General features: G+C 31.4%; 2 protein-coding genes and 1 long non-coding RNA gene across 4 annotated transcripts; 1 reads left to right on the top strand and 2 right to left on the bottom strand.

Moving 5' to 3' along the window:
- Positions 1–1328: 1328 nt before the first annotated feature.
- Positions 1329–3156, bottom strand: LOC132752963 (tripartite motif-containing protein 29-like). The gene is made up of 2 exons (XM_060743379.1): positions 2586–3156; positions 1329–1692 (listed from the first exon to the last, which is right to left on the bottom strand). Exons 1-2 carry the CDS (start codon positions 2909–2911, stop codon positions 1329–1331), a joined length of 690 nt encoding a protein of 229 aa, XP_060599362.1. The 5' UTR covers positions 2912–3156.
- An 8304-nt stretch (positions 3157–11460) lies between these two features.
- LOC132752962 (zinc finger protein 37 homolog) lies at positions 11461–20655 on the top strand. Its single transcript, XM_060743378.1, has 3 exons — positions 11461–13559; positions 18922–19152; positions 19902–20655. The coding sequence occupies exons 1-3, from the start codon at positions 11529–11531 to the stop codon at positions 20250–20252; spliced, it is 2613 nt and encodes an 870-aa protein (XP_060599361.1). The 5' UTR covers positions 11461–11528; the 3' UTR covers positions 20253–20655.
- Positions 14057–16313, bottom strand: LOC132752959 (uncharacterized). 2 transcript variants are annotated; one of them, XR_009628882.1, is made up of 3 exons: positions 15430–16313; positions 14978–15072; positions 14057–14332 (listed from the first exon to the last, which is right to left on the bottom strand). It is a non-coding gene; the product is annotated as an uncharacterized LOC132752959 (long non-coding RNA). The 2 variants fall into 2 exon arrangements; XR_009628881.1 differs by lacking the exon at positions 15430–16313 and having other exon boundaries at positions 14978–15411.
- Positions 20656–21653: the final 998 nt, after the last annotated feature.

The raw sequence follows: 21653 nt of genomic DNA, 5'->3' as shown, positions 1-21653 counted from the left end.
GAAATATTCTTTCTGTTGCTGGTTATTGACTTGCTTTGAACGCATCTTTACATACCTGTCGCTAAATATTGACCGCAACATAGTCTGATATTGTACATATTGCATTGTCGATAGTTTATCCATACTTTTAAGCGTTTCATATATAGCTATTAACATTAAAAAATTATCGCTTCAGAGATATTCAATCCATTGTATATAGAACATTTTCATTTTCTTCTATTTGACTATGTTAAATAAAAAGAAAACGGTAGACTGTTGAGAACCCACGGAGAGCCACTTTGTTAAATAGATTGGAATGATAACAAATGACTGTGTTGTATTGTATGTCGCGATATTCTATATATCTATTTAGGTTTCTTTTAATCCTTTCTTTCAATTCAAAGTGTATACTTTAATGAATTCACAGTTTTCCAATCCGACTAAAAGGTTCGATTTTTCCCAATCAAAGCATAGCAATTGTGGCCTTTTAATACCGAATGTCTCCGACAAAAATTCAGTAAACACGTTTTCTTTAGTAGAAAAAGATAATATGTTTTCTGAAGTCATACCACAAAGGAAAAGATTGCCATCTGAGCTTAAGCAAATACTAAAGGTTTCAACGAGATCTCCACATGCATGGATTTTTGTACGACCATTTCCTATTTCAATCAGTACATTTTCTTTATCAGCAACATAAATTGTCTGATCTAAAACAGTAACTGATCTTGGACAACTGATATAGCTAGTAAACACATGAAGTCTTATACCAGACAGAGTATAAACTTCAACTGCCCCTTTAGAACCGATCCCCATTCCACCAACGCAAACATACAGTTTTTCGTCGTTGTGGCATATGCCGCTGCATCTATCGCTAACATTAAAAGATGTGCACACATCCATTTTATCTTTCACCCAAACAAGCAAAACAGATCTTGCATCAAACATAGAAACGGCTATGGTCGTAGAGTTTACTGTACAACCACTCCAGGGAGTTGATGTTAAATTTAAAGTATCCCCGGATAATTGATACCTTTCGTTGAGTTTTTTGAGTGACATGTTCTTGCAGTCCACAAGTACTATATGACCATCAGAGAGAACACAAGCGCCAGAAATATCCGGGACACGTTTATCATCCCCAGTCATGACATTGATTTCTTTGTAAGATACAAACGTGTCAGACATGTTTTCTTTGCTCTCATGAACAAGTGTTCCAAGACTATCGATGCCTTTCAACTGCCTAGAAAGCTTCTTATTTGGTCTGAACTGCTTTTTGGGGTAAAAAATGTTGTAGTTTTGATTTGTAATCGTTCTCTTTTTATTTTTTCTTGTTTGTTTAAAATTGATAAAAATCAGCAATTTTTTCCTCGGCCCAAAAACCCCTTTTCATTTTTCTCAGCCCTTTGTATGTAGTTCAATATTTTTGGTACGCGATCATTGCTATCCATTATCTGTTTTGTCATTGTTTCTATTTCTTCCAGCAATGGAGACTCTAAACTGTCAACATGCTCTTTGATTAGCTGCTTCTCGCCGTCTAATTGTTTCTTCATATCATTCTTTTTTACAATAATCTCCTTTTTCCGGAATAATTCTTTTTCCTTCTGTTGAGTTAAACGGGCTTTCACTTCTTTTATCCTTGACATTGCTACAGTGAAATCTCTCTCTTTATGTATCTTTTCAATAACAGATGGTAAATCTGGCGTCTTCATGCATGTACTGTAATTGTAAAGTTGTTTTGAAAATCTTAAGAGATGTATGCTATGCAGATTATTTCAACTTTGATGACGTTTTATGGTAGTTAACATTAGAGCTTATTTACCTTATACAATGTAAGTAATTTTGACCTTTTAATCTACAAAAAGAAGAGCCCTTATAAAATCATAATTCAGAAAACAAAATGTTTCTTTCCGATCAGATTGAGTGAATAATACACGTTGACATTGATTTTTAATGTGTCGAATATTGGCAATACATTATTATCAAATTAAAGTTTTAGAAGGCATGGTATCATTATGCAGTGTAACTCAATTGAATTTCTCTTGATCATGATTAAAATTGACATCAAAATTGTCTCGATACCCGTTGAATTTTAATTGCGGAATGCACTATTTATAGGGAGGTCTAATCCCAAATTTTAGATTTGTGCTTATTTAAATCCAAAAACCATTTTAATTAAAAAAAAAGTATATTTGTTATGTTTGAATATACCAATATAAGGGAAATTGCCGTGTATTTTAATTCAAAATGTTACAGCAAATTCCCAATTGCCTCAAGTAATGCAATGTCAGTGTTTGACTGAGTTTTCAGAAATAAGTGTCCTACATTAATTATATATGCAGTTGTTTACTTAAAATCTGGTAAAGTCTGACTCTTTCTCTTTTCTGATAAATCATTCTTGGCGATTTATGAACATGATCAATACGCTAGATTTATTCTCCACTTTGCTCTGCAATTTGGTTGTTCCGCGTATTTTTGTTGTGTGTGTGTGTGTGTGTGTGTGTGTGTGCGTGTGTGCGTGTGTTGGTGCGTGCGTGAATGCGTGTTTGTATTATCATTATTATTATTAATTTGAACGAAAGCAGTTTTATAATTATCGTAACAACACCCACCTATGATTCATTGTTTTGCAGATTATGCATATCGCATCATCATGATTGCCACAGTAAAGTTCCAAGACTTTACCCTTATGCAGACTACATTGTAAGCTTGGTAAGTTAGCGTTGTCTGGTACGAATAGTCTAGCGTCAACATCATCGCTTATTGTCACCACTTCGTGCAACGCCATGGCTCCAAATCTATTGTGCTGAGTTAAACAGTCGTTACACAAAACGTTGTCACAATCCTTACAATAACTCGAAGCTGAAACGGTTCTGCCATCTTTCGAACACAATGAGCAAATGTGAGCATGGTGCTCGTCAGATCCTGAATGTAACATGATTTTATTTTCGTCTCATCCTATACTCATATTTGCTTATGTAATCCTGGGTTATTCAAAAGAAAAGTGTGTCACCATGCATATCTTATAATTATTTCATCAAAATGAATTTAAAATTCTATTATAACGTTTAATATTCCAAAAGTACTTTCAATAAACGCTGGCTGTTACAGATCATTCGTGTTAAACCTGCGTTAATTCTTTCGAATTTCAATTTATTTTCTTTTTCAATTCAATTTCCTTCTCTATACCTTCAAGGAAGTAATATTTTATCGGTGGCGTGTCTTTACATGTAGTACAGCTTATTAACTGTAAAATTTTTCTTAAATTTAAACTTCAAGTAGATCAATGTTAATTTATCATTTTTATATCAAATGGTGTAATAAAGCAATTATACTTATAGTGATATTTAAAGTGGTAATAACGCAGAGATTATAGGTGGGGGGAAAATACCGGGATCGCCTACAGAAAAGCCGGGATCCGGGATCGTATTAAACATATAATAATAACAGTTCTCGGTGTCGACGATAAATTATCGATTATCTCATGTATTTCGTCAAAGATATGCTTGTGATATGCTTGTTGACAATTTTAATGATGTTTTTTTATTGTTGATGGCTATGATATATTTTTGTATTTGAATGATTTTCGGTACTGTATATGTACATGTATATGTTTTTTGGTTGGTCATTTAATTCATATGTTTAATAACGAAAACGTTTAATTAATAACAGCCGTACTACAAATATTACAATTTGTACGGAAATAAAGTTTAGATTATTATTATTATTATTATTATTATTATTATTATTATTATTATTATTATTATTATTATTATTATTATTATTTGAATGTTTTTGTAGAGCTTTTTGAATAAGTTTGATTTGTAGTAGTTATGAAGAAAAAAAATCTGCTAACGTATTTTTTCACACATGAGAGAGTTAATTGACCTCAGAATGTCACACACCTAAAATCTTATTTTGGAAGTACATGTACTGGCAGTGGAAGTCGCTGTGTATTGGTTATCAAGACTGCGGCCGGGGCCCCTTATTGAACACGCGACTGTTGGTGTGTCCATCATAAACATCATGATAAAAGTTTAATGTACATGTATACATATATTCTTTAATGTATGTACCAAACTTTTATCATAATATGTTAATATGTAATAAGAAAAAGTAAATATAAGTTGTCAGTCAATTCATTTATTGATATATACATGTATTTTCATAAATCATTAATGCAGGTGTCATTGGTAAATTATCGATTAGATAATTAACCCCTGCATTTTTTTACAGATGTGTAATGTTATGTCAGTGTTCTTAAAGAAATTATGAAGTCGACTTGTGTATCTTTTTTCTGACGGAGTTGGTTTTGATGGTTTCGAGATATTGACACAAATGACACGTGCCCTTTTATAATATTAGAGTAGAGACACCTGTCTGGTGAACCAAAGTGTGATTGCTACGTAAAGTAATATTAAGCCGGTTATTTTTATTTTATTTAAATTTTGTTTGATTCGTCACGGAAAAAGATGACCTTTTATATAAATCTTTTGATTTTCCTACTTAGAAATAAATCTTTTAATTTTTTAGTGATTTCCACTTGTCAAACAGAATCAGACTTGTAATGTTCAAATCATTTTACTCCTATCAATAAATTAGTATATTGTACCAGAGACATAGATAACATCTATGTCTCTGATTGTACCTTTAAAAAATCACAACAAACAAATTATCATTTGCTCTATTAAATCATTACGATACTTGTACAATATTTTTAGAATATCTTTGATCTACCATATCACATTTAGGAAAGCCGGGATTGTATTAGATATATAGAGATCCCGGGATTTGACCACTGCCGTGTCATATTCAGAAAAGCCGGGATCGTATTCTTAACAAAGAGAGATACCGGGAATTGACTGTCTGCCATATCACATTTAGAAAAGCCGGGATTGTATTAGATATATAGAGATCCAAGCTGGATCACATTTATAAAAGCCGGGATCGTTTTAGACAAGAAGTGTCTATTATCACCATCATCATCGTCGTCGTCATCACCATTATCGTCATCACTAATAAATCAAGTTATAATAATATAGGGGAAATAATTATTGAGTGGCATGCGGCATAGTTTAAATATATATAATAATGGGTATATAAAGAAGGTCAATACAAGTTGGCAATCAATTAATTCTATGATAATATACATGTATCTAAATCATGTATCAGTAAGGTAGAAGTAGCTAGTTCATTTTGAACAAACACAAAACAGAACAGAACTTTTATTTCGGATTTATACATAGTACAATATCACATACATATTAATATTCAAGTAACATGTACTTTCAGTGCAATCAATGTAAAGAACTCATGATATAAATAATATAAAGATATCAATAATTGTAATGAAACTTACGTTGATTGTTATTAAGCCTCAGTTAAGTGAGGGTGAACATATTTAAGGAAGAAAATCAATATCAAAACTTTAAAATAAAAAATTTTGATCTATCATTGAACATTATTTAATAGAGAAGTTCTAACAGTTATATCATTTGTGTAATAAAATGCTAATTTACATTGTTCATTTCTATTATATTACTTTGCACCAATGCTGGGACATAAGATATATTATGTCCCAGAGCAATGCAATAAATTTGTACATACTTGGGTAAACAAAATAATATCTTTTAATATAAAGGTTACGAATATTTGTATAACATGGGCATATAAGATCAAAATAAAATTCGTCTTCTAAGTCTCTTAAAGAACAACATTGGCAGTAGCGTTCATTTCTATTGTATTGCATGTATTCTGTTTCTAGCATATCTGCCAGTTTGTATTCTTAGGTTGTGTGCAGAAGTTCGTAATCTAGTTACAAATCGTCTCAAATGTTCAGGCAATATATCTAAATAACTTTCGTTACAAAACTTCACATATACAGACATGTAAATAAACACATGTTTCAGTATGATAATTCGTTTTAAAGCTGCATGCCTCCAGATAAACCAAAATATTTCAAGAAAACCAAACTCGCGAAAAATGTACCAAGATTTTAAGAAAAGTAAATAAAAAGATAGAAGTTTTAGGTAATAATTTACATGATATTCGCGATTTATGCATGATTTTGTCGTATTTATAACGTTAATATATGTACCTGTTATAACCATACATATTGATTGTATTTCATTATGCGGTATAGAAATCTTACAAAGAACCAGGGATGTATATTATATATAAACGTTCCTGAAAAAATCGAAAACCAGGTGGCAATGACTTTTCTCAAGTATTAGGATTCACAGTAGACGAAAATAAGATATTGTTGATATTACAAATCTATTCTTATAAGATAATAAAAAAAAGTATTATATATGATTATGACACAAATTAACAAGGAAGAACATAAACATGTGCCGTGGTAATAGTAAACATAAAAGTATTATACAAGTAAAATAACTTTGCCTAGTACATATATACAGTTTCACAATTTTAATTAAAAATGCACGTGGTTAATCTGTTCTTCGTAATTAATTTCTAAATATATATTATATACGTATAATTGACTCAAAGAGGTTTTGCAGATGTGATTAAGAGTAATATGTAAATGATTAAGAGTAATATGTAAATTAATATAATCTTTACTGTCACAGAAATTATTTCATTAATAAAAATATTTGTATCTGTAAGCGACGCTAGGCCAATCAACAGGGTGCATATGTTGTAATTACAATTAAGCGACACAGGGCCGTGATATCATAAATCAACAGGGTGCATAACATTACATCAGATAACGTCACTTGTGCCAGTTATTTAATGATGATCCGACTTTAGCTAAATGATCACCCTAAGGGCTTTATGACATTGGCCATGTCTCACTGATTTGAGGCCCTGATTTGATCCCAAAGAATGACTTCCAACTAGTATTAAAAAAACACAGTTGTTACAGAAATAAGTATTTTTCAATTATTAACGAAATTTCTGTGTACGTTTGTCACCTTATTTATAAATACGTTAAATGAAGCAAAATATTTTCTTTACATTATCTAATAAGCAGAATATGAAAAATATAAAAATATTAAGTTGAAAATATCACAATATAATTCATTGTACCTTTCATAAAATATGCAGTGCATTAAACTGGCGTGAAGTATAATTTTATGATAATGGTTTTTTTTATCTTTTCTCAATTAATTCGCTTTGTGACACAATATTTTGATGTTGCAAGACTCAAACTTGTTTTATTGGCAAAAGCATTTTACAGTGTCAAGTTATTTGGTCTTTCTTTTAAAATTGCCTTTAATGGACCGTGTTTCACACTGTGTTTACTGATATCGTGTGTAAAGATAATATATCTTACATGTCTGCACTAAAATATGTTTGTTTTACATTCAGAAAATATGAAACATAAGTAGAAAGAGAAATTATCAGTATTATAAAATATCAATTTTAAGTATAATTAATCTTTAACGCAATAGCTATTAAATTCGAATTAAGGTGTTGAATTTTTTAATTGCTTCATCATTATATTTTTCAATTACCATGATCTTGCGCATATAAATTTTCATAAAGTTATGTAACGTGAATTACTATTTTCAATGTAATACGAACCGCAGCCAGAAAAGCCGGGATCCTATTAAAACATATAGGGATCCCGGGATTTGACCAGTCCAAGAATATATTTTTCAGATAAGCCAGGATCGTGTTAAACATATAGGGATCCCGGGAATTGACCAGTCCAAGAAGATATTTTTCAGATAAGCCGGGAACGTATTAAAACACATAGGGATCCCGGGTATTGACCATTTCAAGAATATATAGTTTTCAGAAAAACCGTTATCGTATTAGACGTACTGCAGCCAATTGTATAAACAATTTAACCGCGCGGTTACCACACGGTTACGGTAACCAGCCCGGTAACCTCGCGGTAAGTGATTGTATAAAAAATATCAAAACCAATAACCGCGCTTTAACCACGGTTAAATCTAACCCAGGTACTGAAGCTTGGTAACTGCACGGTAACCAAAACAAACATGGCGGACATTTTACGTGTAAGCACAGACAACCCCACAATTCCGACGAATTGACAGATAGGTGACTGATTTGACGGACGAGGAGTTACAGAAAAGATATTGATTTGCTGCAGACAGCATTAAAAAACTTGTCAGACTTCAATGACGGAACCAAGCGCTGATACCACGAAAATTTTTAATCATTGTGGATTTAAATACACAAAACGCGGTTTTTCATCTGCATAGATAACACACATGCAAAAATACAATCGCAAGGACAACCAGACGAAGCAGCTATTGTTAAAAAAAACCCATCAACATAGCATTTATTTTCAAGCAACTTGTGATCACAGTGCATTTCAACAACTGCATAAATAAGATCTATACTGTATACTGTACATGTATTTAAAAAGGTCTTACCTGTCAGTGTCTCTGCAAAAGTTTATTCTATCTACAGTACATGTATAGATTAAGATAATATCCCTCGGATTCACTCCTTTATGACACAAAATCACAAATCAATATAATATAACAAAAAAATATCCACGATCTCTTGTTTATATTTATATTAGTCAATGACGTATAAACTAACTTGTAAACTTGAATGAAGTTTCTACGTCATAGTATACACGATGACATCAATAATATTGATTACATCACAGCTTTTTGTATGGAAGACAGGTTTCGCCATTATTATTGTTCAACGAGCACACGATCTCTGCAGTTGCATATATGAATACATGTATTGAATAATTATGTAACTTGTTCAGAAGATCTAGATTAATAGCATATTATATTTAAGTTTTATAGACAACATTTAAAAAATGTGGACCTACAATGTAGTCTATGGCTTAATTGGTTTTGTTTTTTAATTTCCCGCGGTATACATGTATCTTTTCACATTTTATGATAAAATAAATTAGAATTAGATCATTCTTGTTTCATTTCATCATTATCTAGCAATAAATGCAGCAAAAGAATTTAATTCATTATATCAAAGTCAAGCATAAGACATATAAAAAAGCACTATTCAACAAGAAAAACGATGTCTGAGGTTTGTCCGCGAAAATTACGTCACATCGTGGTGCATCATTGGTAATATTACCATGGTTAAATTTTCAGTTTTGCGTGGTTAGGTTACCTTGTGGTTAATTTGTTTGTACAAATGGAATAACCGCGCGGTTACCTAACCACAATATATACCGCGGTTATTAACTTACCGTGGTATATTTTAACCATCGTTTATACAATTGGCTGCAGATAAAGAGTAAATTATCATTCGGTCTATTGGCCATAGTCGGAAGTGTCACTAAACACCTTTAATACACCAATGTTAATTAACACCATGGACGATACGTTTTGGGTCCTGTACTGGACATATTTTTTTAGGAAAATGAGGTCCGCTACAGTTCTTTTTCATTTTATATTAAAAATTGACAAATAATTTGTTCTTCTTTTAAAAATATTCATTTTAGACATTCATATCTGTTTATAAGTGGAACATGTTATTTTTTATACGATCCATGATGATGGAACTTGATTACTTGTTAAACATCTGTAATATATACCTTATGTTTGACATTTGTATTCTTTCTTTTTTCTTCTTCAACGTGAAAGCCTTCTGGTATAGTATATATCATTAGAAAAACAACAAGACATTTGTTAATTTGCAGATAAATCAGCATTTTTATATAGTATTTTACACGCCTTTTACGTAAAATAAGCATGCCAATTAAGTCGAACTTGTATTTACAATAATGTATAAATACTCAACCATAATGGTCACGAAAAATAGTTGATTTTCCTTATTAGATATAAGAGATCCCGGAAAATCGCATTAAGAAAAGCCGGGATCGTATAAGATATATATATCCCGGGAAATTGACCATTACCATCTTGCTTTCAGAAAAGCCGGAATCTATTAAACAGTACATGAGAGATCCCGGGAATTGACCACCTGTCATACACGTCAAAAGTTTTTTTTTTTGTTATCAATTATGTTAAGTATATCTTCTGATCTTTTCTAAAAATAATATTTAAATACATGAACATAAAATTAAGCCAAATATTGTATTAACAAAAACTTTGATTTTTCCAATTATACTATAATTACAAGTATTGTGATTTCCGCATTTTAAGTTTGTTAATAAATAACTCGAAATATATTTAAATCTTAAGTTAAATTCATTTACTGTTCATTACATACAATTAAAGAAATAAATAGTTAACGTTTAATCGCCTCTCATTACGACAATAATCAACACAAATATAGTTTAGGAGTTTTCCCTATATATCTAATACGATCCCGGATCCCGGATCCCGGGATTCCCCCCCCCCCCCCCCGAGATTATATAATAAAGAAAAAACTTAATAATTATACTTATTCAGATCTCTTATTATACGATAAAGTCCGAGTTTTTTTTTTCTTTGACTGAGTTGTAACAATAGATTGTGGTGAGAAAAAGGGATGCCTAGGTTATGAATTAATCGTTATCTATAGGCCCGTTTCACACGGGAGACGCTCAAAATCCCCTTGATCATAATCCCCTTGGTTGATAAACGACATAGTGATCGAAATCCCCTCAACAGAAATGACAGGGTTATCATAATCCCCTTGGCAAAAATAAAGGGGTGGTCATAATCCCCTCAGTGGGTAGTCAAAATCCCCTCAAATAATTTCTTTTCTTATTTTTCTTTTTAGTTCAATGAATTTAAGAACCAACTGCTTCAAGAATTGCTGAAAAAAAAGAGAAAAGCATACAAACAATTAAAAGGTGTATGTTTGTCACAGCCAGTTAATAATGACACCCTTTATTGATGTTATTATTGCTGAGAAAATTGTAAAATACAAACAAATAAATGATAGTTGATTATAATTAATCATTGCAATTATAGTTATATGTAACAAACAATCAATTAATCTTTGCAATGATAAACACCTTTAAAGGCAAATTTGTTGCACACTAGCTTTAGATCTTTCCAGATAATAACTTAAACTTGAATGTGCTAACATATGTAAAATGTGCTGTCAGAAAATAAATAAGAGTGAAATATTATGTCTGGTTTTATATTTTATATTAACATGAAAATGACAACATTGGAGTATTTAAAAATAACCTGTATTATATTGCTAAAGTATACTCCATACTCTTTCCTCTACTCAATGTAACTGCTGTTTGCAACATTTCTTTATGTAACACAATAGTTTAGCTGGAGTGACAAAAGATCAAAGGAAAAAGAATATTGAGTAAAGGGGGTTGTTTTTCACAAGTTGAGGGGATTTTGACCACCCCATCATTTTTGCCAAGGGGATTTTGACTATCCATCAAGGGGATTATGAACACCCGGTCATTTCTGTTGAGGGGATTTCGATCACTATGTCATTTTTCAACCAAGGGGATTATGATCAAGGGGATTTTGATATACATTCGTTTCACACATGTACATGTACGCGCATTAATTAGTCATGTTCACTCGATTTAGTGGTATTCAAACTTAACCGATTTTCACGCATTTAAAATTCTTACAAAAACGCAAACAAGCTGGATGGTTTTGGTAAATTTTGCTCTCGTTTTGCAAGACTTATTTTAACAAAAGTTCTCAACAATGACTTCTGAAACAATCATTCAGTGTTTTGAAATACAGTTACCTTTTAAATGTTTGAAAGAAGCATTGGAAACTGTTGAGAAAGATGAGAATTCCGCCTTCAAAAGAAAGTGCATTTTGCCTACCCTTAAGCAAGAAATAAACCTAACATTTGCGAATTTGCAAGCTCACCTGAAGATAACATTTGATAGACTTCCATTTTCACTGTCAGACGGTATATATAAATGCATAATAAATAGTATAGAGGATGACATTAACACAACAACTAAGGAACAGCATAAAACTATTAAAAGTCATAATGATATTGTTGAAAGTGTTCTAATTTCAACAAAATCTCAAAATCCTGCTGAACAAGAAGATATTGATAGAGAGGAAACAAAGAACAAATGTGAAGGAGTCTCTGTAATACAGAGAAATATATCTGATGCTGAAATTGTATCTCCCAAAACATTACCCACAGTAAAGCGAAAGAGAGGCAGGCCAAAGAAAGTAAAGTGCTTACTAGAAAAGGATGCAGGATCCCCAGATTGTTTAAATTCAGCAATTTCAAAAGGTTCGGAAAATTTATGCATGTCTGACTCTGGAGAGAAAATTGATGAATCTTTGAAAAAGACGGATACTGATGGAAACTTTCCTGCAAAGAGATATGGTTTAAGAGGTAGAAAGCTTAACTCAAAGTTAATGGCTTTAGTAAAGAGTGCAGGAATTGATGGTGATGATAGTGACAATGGGTCTTTATCGTTATCTGATAGTAGCAGTGATGAAGAAAGTAATAGATTTAAAAAGAAAAATAGGAAAGTAAATAACCATAATGTGGATTGTAAAGAAAATAGAAGTTACTCTAAGAAGCTTAAGGAACAAGTGCAGGAAATACTTAGTAAAGGTGTGGTGTCGGAAATTATAAAACAGACCAGGGGTAAAATTGTTGAATGCAAAATGTGTGGGAAAAAGCTTTATGGATATATAAATATATATAAACATGTTTTGAAGGTACACAGGAAAACAGCAGCACAAGATGAATACTTGAAAGAAATTTCTAGACTAAAGGAGTGTTCTTGTTCCTTTTGTGGGGAAACATTTATTGACAGTTCAAGTTTGAATAACCATAAGGAGACTGCTCATAAAGATTTGGATTTCCCCTGTCCACTCTGTGACTACAAAAGTAGTAACCTATCAAATTTGAGAATGCATGTCCGTAACATGCATGTTGATATTGGGAAGAAAGCGTTTTGCCATCTATGTACAGCTTCTTTCAGATCTCATGGCTCACTCAGACAACATATTGATTTAATTCATTATGGTAATAAATATGTCAAGTGTGATACCTGTAAGAAACAATTTTACAATAAATCTCAGTTAAGGCGTCACATGAAATCTCATGGGTCTAATTTGGCTAAGAAGTTTACATGTACAACATGTGGTAAATGTTTTAATTTTGAATATAATTTAAAAAGACATATCAGTGCAATTCATCAACCACAGTCTGAAAGTTTCCATTGTTCGTACTGTGGGAAGGGGTTTTCACAAAAAATACCCATGATTACCCATGTTCAGCTTGTACACTTCAATATTTTCCCTTATTCTTGCAAAGAATGTAAAACCAGTTTTATAAAAGCTCCTCTTTTGAAAGAACACATGATGTCAGTACATCATATTAAAGACTTTCAAGTTCCTGTGGTCCCTAAAAATAGCGTTTATGACAAGAGTGAAGAGGATAAGTTTTATTGTTCGTACTGTAGTGAAAGCTTTACTCATAAGATACGTCTAATTGAACATGTACATGGGGATCACTCGGATGCCTTCCCTTACAAATGTGACACTTGTGTACAAGGATTTCTAGAGCAATCTTATTTGAAACTTCATAAGCTGAAGGCACATGGAGAACTACTACAAAATGATGACATCTTACCTCAGACAAAATCAGCTGGTGAAATAATGCAGATAATTACAACGAAAAATGGGTACCCTAACAAAGTCATGTCAGCAATATCTGGTACAGAAATTCTCCCAGAAAGTGAAGAAACTTTTCAGGTACAATAAACATATACTTTAATACAGAATAAATACTCTATAATTCAGTGCAAGCAGGAGTTAAACTTGCTTGAAACAGATAATTATGTTAATTCCTTGAGTAAAAATGTGATTACCCGTACGAAAACTTCCGCCCTGACTGTAGGTGGAATCCGCCTATGTAGTAAAGCGGATTCCGCCTTAAACTGAATAGAGTTGAATATTGCTTCTTAGGCGGACCTTAAGCGGAATATGGTGCGAAATATTTAAATGAGCTAAGGTGGAATCCGCCTATCTAGACGGAATCCGCCTTTGCTCATTTAAATATTCTGCTTAAAGTCTGGCTATGTCAGCCGATTCCGCCTACCTTAGGCGGATTCCGCCTACCTTAGGCGGATTCCGCCTACCTTAAGCGGATTCCGCAGGAAACATCCTAGGCGGAAAAATTTCCGCCTTGTAACAAATAAAAAATTTTAATTGTCATGTAATAAGGTATAATATTTTAATAAACTAATATATAATAAAATTAATTTATTCATTTCAACTAATATTTCTAGATTTCCATTAGAGATCTTAACAAACATTATTCTATTGCACAAATACAAAAAATAATAAATGTCTACCAAGCTGAGAAAATATAAAACAAAATATTTATTTAAGATAACTGTTTGTTTTTTTCCAAATAAGTATCCATGTTGTAATATGATAAATCATGTCCTTTACAGATTCAGTCTTTCAGAATGGCTTCACTGTGGCACACAACTATCCATATCATTTAAAGCCTGGTGTACACACTGAAAAATATTTGTATAATAATTAATTATTTATGTTTTGTATGCATATGATTGGTATTATTATCATGTAATTAAAAAGATCAATATTTGAAAGCACAGGCATAGTAAAATATTATTTTTTAGGCAATAGTAAAATTTTATTTTTTGGCAATCTTGCCAGTTTAATAATTATTTATAAATTTAAAATTGTTCTTCAAGCTGCAATAGTTTTCAATTTTGTTAAATATTGCTATAAATAATGTCAACAACATGTAGATCTATATCTAGCAATGCAATTGTTTATAATTGTTATAAACAATACATTTGAAAATTATTTGCATTCCTACTGGTTAAATGACTGCTACATCAGAATTGATCATGAATCTTTATTAGAACTTTTGCTTTTAAATTGACAACAATTTTAACTAGTGAAAGTAATACATGCATTTAAGTATTTTACAAACCTTTAAGATAAATAATATTGTAATTAAGTAAGTAAATCTTTAATATACAAAAATTAAATCTATACAATCATTTTGTTTAAATGGAAATAATATACTACATTGAAAGTTGTTTAACTAAGATTGAAAATTGTTCAAATCAATGATTATTATTTATTTCATTATTTTTATCAGTTATCTAACCTTATTGAATAACAAAACTAACCATCAATTATTTCTGTTATCAACTCAATTTTCTTCTTCTTCATCATCATTATAATTTGAAACTTTCTATGGTACCTGTGGGCATTGTAAGTTTTCCTGTAAATTAAAAAAAATCACTACTGAATACATATATTTATTATAAATTGAGTAAATTCAAAATGCTTTTCTGATAGTTAAAAAAGTTTCAAGTACTCAGTTAATATAAACCCATAATTTACTGAAATATCCCAAGAATGTAAATGTTTATTAATGAAACATCATGACCAGGAATGAAATTTACTGGTAAAAAGGGCAGATTTGAAAATTCCCACTCAATAACACTAAGTGAAAAAGATTTACACCAGCACATATGTAAAATTTATGACGAAAAACTAGAATTAAAAAGTGTAAATCATTTACAAGGTAAATTTGAAAAGACTGTCAACTTGTATGAAAATAGTGTAAATAACTTACCATTATTCCATTGAACATTTCCATCTGACTGAAGAACTCATTTAATGTCCCATTATAATTTTATTAAAGTTCACATTTATTAAGTTGTTTCATCTAAATGGCACTTAAGTCACATGTTTAACTCTACTCCTAATGTTATAAGCACTGAGGTCCAAATGAACTTCCTCTGAGTAATATTTGAATTTTCTGAGATCAGATCCTGATACCAGATTGGTTCAGGATATTAGATTACATGTTGTAAACCCCACTTATCTCACACTTTCCTTTATATTAGATAGGTGAGTTTGACACTGGGCTATTATGTAAACAGCAGGGAGAAAGTAATTAGTTGCACTTGACCAACCACTCACTCTGACCAGTTACAAAATTAATGTTTATGGCATATACAGTATGTTACCAACAGTCTACAATTAATACTCATCATGGGAGACCATGATTATGCTATCAATAACTTCTGCACAAGATAGTTAATGTTTAATTAAAAGAAGGGATATACTGAATGTGCAAATGAATTAAAAATTAGACATAAATAAAACAAATTAACAAGTGATTGAAAGAAAAAAAAACAATTAGTCATTAGACAATATATAATGTTGACATTATATTTGATTGTAATTGTTCACAGTTGTTAAGAAATGTGAATTTTGTTAACTTTCATAATAATTAATTTAAAATACTGACTTTATCTTAGTTTAATTGTGTTGAAAACTTTTATTAAAAATTTGTATGATTTCCTCTTTCATTTTGATTTTGGGTGATTTTCTTTTTTTTACTGTCACATCATGCAGATGCCACATTGTGGTGTTCTCTAATTTTTGACATGGCATTAATTAATAATTTTGAGAAAGTAACAAGATTTTAATAACAGTAATTAAAAAATTTGATAAAGTTATATGAATCTTAAAAACATAGAATGTATTAGACAGGCAGATAAAAACTAATTGAAAGAAATGTTATCATTTGAATCCCATTATATTATATAAATGCTAATTAGTTTGAGTGAAATGATTTTTATAAACATTTTAAAGTTTTTGTGCTTAGAAAATTTTCACTACTTTTTATTTCCCAGACTGCTTTAATCACAGAATTTTCTAAGTCCAAATTTTCAAAGAAGCTTGCGCAAGCTAATGTGACAAAAATTGTTCTTGTAAGCTTAGTGCGCAAGTTAAAGAATTCTGTATGAAATTTAACTGGCAAGCTTACAGCAAGCATAAATAGCCAATGTAAGCTTGCATCAAGCTTACCGCAAGCTTTTCTTTTGGTTTGGGGAGGGTGGTCACAATCGACACAAAATGGTGTCAAATAAGACAAGTTTCAGTGATAAGAATTAAATACTGTTATTCAACTGTCACACATTTTAATATTCAAAAGCTAATACTAACAGTTACTGTAAAAGATCAGGCCTACCATTAAACAATAATGGAAATACTTATGTAAAAATAATGATTAAATCATTAGAATATGTAAATATACATAATTATGTTATTTTTGATTGACAGTGTGTACTAATATTCAAAATATGATGAAGTCAGAAATTCCGCTTAAATTGAGTTGGCCGCATAACACACAAGGTTTCCTTGAATGACTAAGTCGGAAGTTACGCCTAAGAAATAAGACTAAGTTGAATTTTTCGCCTAAGACTTTACATTTATCCTTTTCTGCCTAAGCTCTAGGCGGAATCTGTTTGAGAATTTAGGCGGAAATTTCAGAAACTTAGGCGGACTTTGCTAGAAATTCCATGTCCGCCTTAACCTAGCAGGAAAATGTGGATTTTCTGAATATTTTAGATGGAATCCGCCTTATATAAGGCGGATTCCGTCTTACTTTTTCGTACGGGTAGTACCTGCAGAATTGTACATTAAAAAAATGTATCTATTAGTCTATACAAGGGGTTATCCCATAATACATGGACTTTTGTTATAATTTTAGAATGGGAATGTTACTTGTTTATGTTAATTTGTATTTTTTAGCTCGACTATTCGAAGAATATGAGAGCTATTGTAGTCGCCCCGGCGTCGGCGTCGGTGTCAGCGTCCGCGTCTGCGTTGGTTTAAGTTTTTTGTAAAGTCAAATATCTCAATTATTACTTGAGATATTCAATTGAAACTTACAATACTTATTTATAGTAACAAGGTACATCAGATTGACAAGTTGGATAACTCTGCCTACAATATTGACAGAATTATGCCCCTTTTTAACTTAGAAATTTTGGTTAAAGTTTTTTGTAAAGTCAAATATCTCAATTATTGCTTGAGATATTCAATTGAAACTTACAATACTTATTTATAGTAACAAGGTACATCAGTTTGCAAAATTGCATAACTTTGCCTGCAATATTTGCAGAATTATTTGCCCCTTTGAAACTAAGAAATTTTGGTTAAAGGTTAAAGGTCTTCAAAGATATTTACTTGAAACTTTACACATGCACTTAGGGTCATAATTGGAGGGTCATAATTGTATGTACGCTCCCTTCGTCACTGACCAAGTTCCATAACTCTGTCTTGCATTAAGGCTGATTCATATCCCCTTTTCTACTTAGTCTCTTGGTTAATGTTTACGTGCAAGTTTTACATATCTCAATAACTATTAAAGATATTAATTTAAAACTTCACATATGCATTTAGGGTCATAATTGTAGGTCACTGACAAAGATCCATAATTCTATCTTGCATTTAGGCTGATTTTTCTCCCCTTTTTCAACTTAGAAATTCATGGTAAAGTTTTGCTTGTCTCAATAACTACTGAAGGGTTTGTGCCTTTTTACGGACAATTTTATGTATTCATAATAATAAAGCAGTGATTTACTTGATAAAACATCTTAATAACAAGCCTTTGTACCTTTTCTGTCAAATTTATGTATTCATAGGTAATTAGTATTATTATACTCAATAAAACACCCTTGTGACATTACCTTCCAAATAGTCAAGCCAATACTGTATAGTTAGACTCTCTCTAAGGCCTATAACATGAATTTATAACAAAAAATTAGCCCTTTTTGTGAACTTAAAAAATTTAACATTATCAAGGCTCTTTTACTATCAAGCACTTAGAATAGTCGAGCGCGCTGTCCTTCTGACAGCTCTTGTTTATTACATGACAATACATTAAACATATGTATGAAGCTTTCTGTATTTATTGTATTAAATTTTCTTTTTATAAATTTCAGATAGAAAGTTACATAAATTATGATCTCAAATAGATTTTACAAATTAAAGATAGTCTGTATTTTTGGATAACCCCTGGTACTTGTAGTTTTATTAAATTGATTTGTATTTGAAATAATGAGATGATGTATTGTAATTTTAACATACATTGTATCTATTTTTGTTTCCATAGTTTTTGTTTCCATAATTTTATAGTTTGGTCATTTAAACATTTTCAAATACTCAAAATGGTCTTGAGCATGATGTTCAGGATGAACAACCAAAATTTAATAGTACATTTTGTGTAGATTACCTTTATGTGTCAAAAAAACAAAATTTGTATTTATAGGACAATCAGGCTGCTGTAATCACTAATGATACAGATTCACAGAACAACTTCTCCACAAACATAGTGCAGAATGTTCCACAACATTCCTCCTCATCCCTCGTGGTGGAAGTAGCACAAGGCTCAAATACATATCAGTATGTCATAGAAGCCCCAGAATCTATAGGTCACTCGGAACTTGCCATGCAGGATATTGCAAATTTACTTCTAGCTGCAGGAAAAACTAGTGATGAGGTAAAGTAAGCCGTAAAGATTACCTGATTGATTTTTATTGTATTTATTCAAACTGCTTGATGTACACTTTATTCTTTAATGTCTTAAAGGGAGAACATTAGCAGTTGCTATAAAAGCTCATCGTGTGATACCCACAGTTGATTAACATATAACATAACATGTGATTAAATAAATGTTAATGGTTCGGCCGTGGGTATCCGACAACGTAAAAGCTGATGTACAAGTCTTATATGAAATGGAATGTAACACATTCAAGTGACAAAACTTATACTTTGTTTCAAAATAATTTCATATTATGCAAGAATGGTCATATTATATATGTTATCATCAGTGTCATCTCTCTATCTGTTGGTCTTTTAGCAAATTCTTGTCTGCTCCGTATTTTTTTTTAGCTCGTGTGAATGCACATATTAGTTCTGACAAAACTTAAAGAGACACCAACCATTGAATTAATATACGGTAAAGAAACACTTTTTATGAAAATACATGTATGTATAGTACTGTAAAATTTTGGCACATGAGTGCCTCTGGGTAAAATGATTGACTTTCTACAAACTATAATATGATAGCGTCTTCACATGGATTAATTCAACCTCCCTGTTGACATTTGAACCTACTAGTGAAGGACAAGTGATTTGATGTGTAATACAGATTAGCCCTTCATTATAATCATTAAGTGTACTTGTTATTGGATAAATCTTTAGACTAAATGATTTAATATATTAAATGTAAAATGTTATTTACTTCAGGATCAAGTGAAAGTTTTAGATATGGAACCTTCATCTGTGCAAGAAATTAGCCTTGTGATTGATGATAATACTCAGACACAAATATCAACTGTCGAAAATCAAGCACAGCCAGTTGAAATTTTACTTGGTCAAAACGAGCAGAACATATCCTTAGTATCAGCAGATAATCAAAATCAACCAATGGAAATTGTAATCGATCAAAATGAACAGAACAGTGAAGTTTTCACAATAGAAAATCAAGCACATGCTTTACAAATAGAACATGGGGATATAATAGAACTGAATGATTCTAACTCTGTAGACGGCAAAAATTATTATAGAATTATAAATGTACTTGACAATCACTCTTAATGTTAGGAGAAAGTGGACATCTTTGTGGATTAGATTTTTTTCTACATTGAAGAAATTAAATAAACTTAAGAAAACTTAATGAATAAAATATTAATTACTGTTAAGAAGCTTTGAATATTTATATTCATGTTTATATTAATGCAAGCTGTCTAATGTCATCATGGTTTCCTATGGTTAACTTTTATTTCCTGCAAATGTTGCCTTTTTGCTGGTCCAAAATTACTACAAACACACTAACAAAGTTTTATGAAGATCATATCAAAAGTGTGACTTTAGAATGTTAACAACTCTGATGGTTCAGCATCGAGCAACTCCTCGACTTACTTAATTTTATTATCAACTTTTTTAGCAATTAACTAACTAAAGCAATGTTTTTAAAGGATACACATTGTAATGATTATAAGAGATATTATAGCATAAAATCGGCTATTTTTCCCTCTTTTTCCCATGTTATAACGGGACCAAAACCATGTGTTAACATAGTCACGCGCTCTTGTTATAGCCCGGTTTCACCTATGCGCAATACATACAGGGCCCAGTAAACAAACAAACAAAAAATGACGATTTGGCCTGTTTGCCGAAGAGTCATGCGCTCTTGTTATATTGAAATTTATTGATTCGAGGGCCTCAGTCGCATATTCCAGTAACTATGCCGGAAAAACGGCGTATAGACATCGGTGCTAATCTTGGTTGTCGCCCTTTCTAAGAAACGGACAGTTGTCAATGTAAACAAATACGGTAGAATCTACCTGTCATTCAGTTTAACACTCAGATTAACTTACAAAACTAGATAACACAAAATTAATATGAGAAAATGTTTTTTATTTATGTTAATGTTGATAAATGCTCTTTATCTTTCTTTGAGAGAATAATGCTTAGTGCCTGATTTTTTTATAAACTTGTTTGCTTAAAAAAAAAACTGATTCTGATGTCACTGATCTTTTTTCTATCGTCAATCTGAAATCATTTTAAGAATTTCTGAGGGTCATGTTTTGTCTTGGGTAGAGGGAAGAGTAATGTAATGTTTTTTTTTCTTGAGATAATAAATCTCCAAAGGCCAAGCTTTGTTAAATCAATTATAATTCAAAATTTCATTCGGTTCCGAGAATTTTCCAAGTTGTTGGCCCCGGAAAAATGAAACGCATACGTAAAACATAGAATTGGATAAATACCGTCCAAGCACAAGAGTTTAATGTAATTGTGTTTTGTATAAACTATACATCACGAATCTGTTTGAAAATTTTATGCTATAATAGCGTCAACGCACGTTTATTTCGTGTTATAAAGTCTGCAGAGTCCCTCGGAACTGTTGGAGCCCTCGCCCTACCGGGCTCGGGTACCAACCGTTCCTCGGGACTCTGCAGACGTTATAACACGGAAAAACGTGCGTTAACCCTATAC

This window comes from Ruditapes philippinarum, unplaced genomic scaffold (genome assembly GCF_026571515.1).
Source record: "Ruditapes philippinarum isolate M1 unplaced genomic scaffold, ASM2657151v2 ctg5223_1_1_1_1, whole genome shotgun sequence".
In the NCBI taxonomy this organism is placed as follows: domain Eukaryota; kingdom Metazoa; phylum Mollusca; class Bivalvia; order Venerida; family Veneridae; genus Ruditapes; species Ruditapes philippinarum.
This window is presented reverse-complemented; position numbering and strand designations above follow the sequence as displayed.

Bases quoted from the DNA above. Each gene is read 5' to 3' on its own strand.
- LOC132752963 (XM_060743379.1), bottom strand. From the start codon at position 2,911: ATGTTACATTCAGGATCTGACGAGCACCATGCTCACATTTGCTCATTG. The intron at 1,693-2,585 runs GTGGGTGTTGTT...TTACAATTACAG, and splicing joins TGCAAAACAATGAATCATAG to TACATGCATGAAGACGCCAG.
- LOC132752962 (XM_060743378.1), top strand. From the start codon at position 11,529: ATGACTTCTGAAACAATCATTCAGTGTTTTGAAATACAGTTACCTTTT. The intron at 13,560-18,921 runs GTACAATAAACA...TTGTATTTATAG, and splicing joins AAAGTGAAGAAACTTTTCAG to GACAATCAGGCTGCTGTAAT. The intron at 19,153-19,901 runs GTAAAGTAAGCC...TATTTACTTCAG, and splicing joins CAGGAAAAACTAGTGATGAG to GATCAAGTGAAAGTTTTAGA.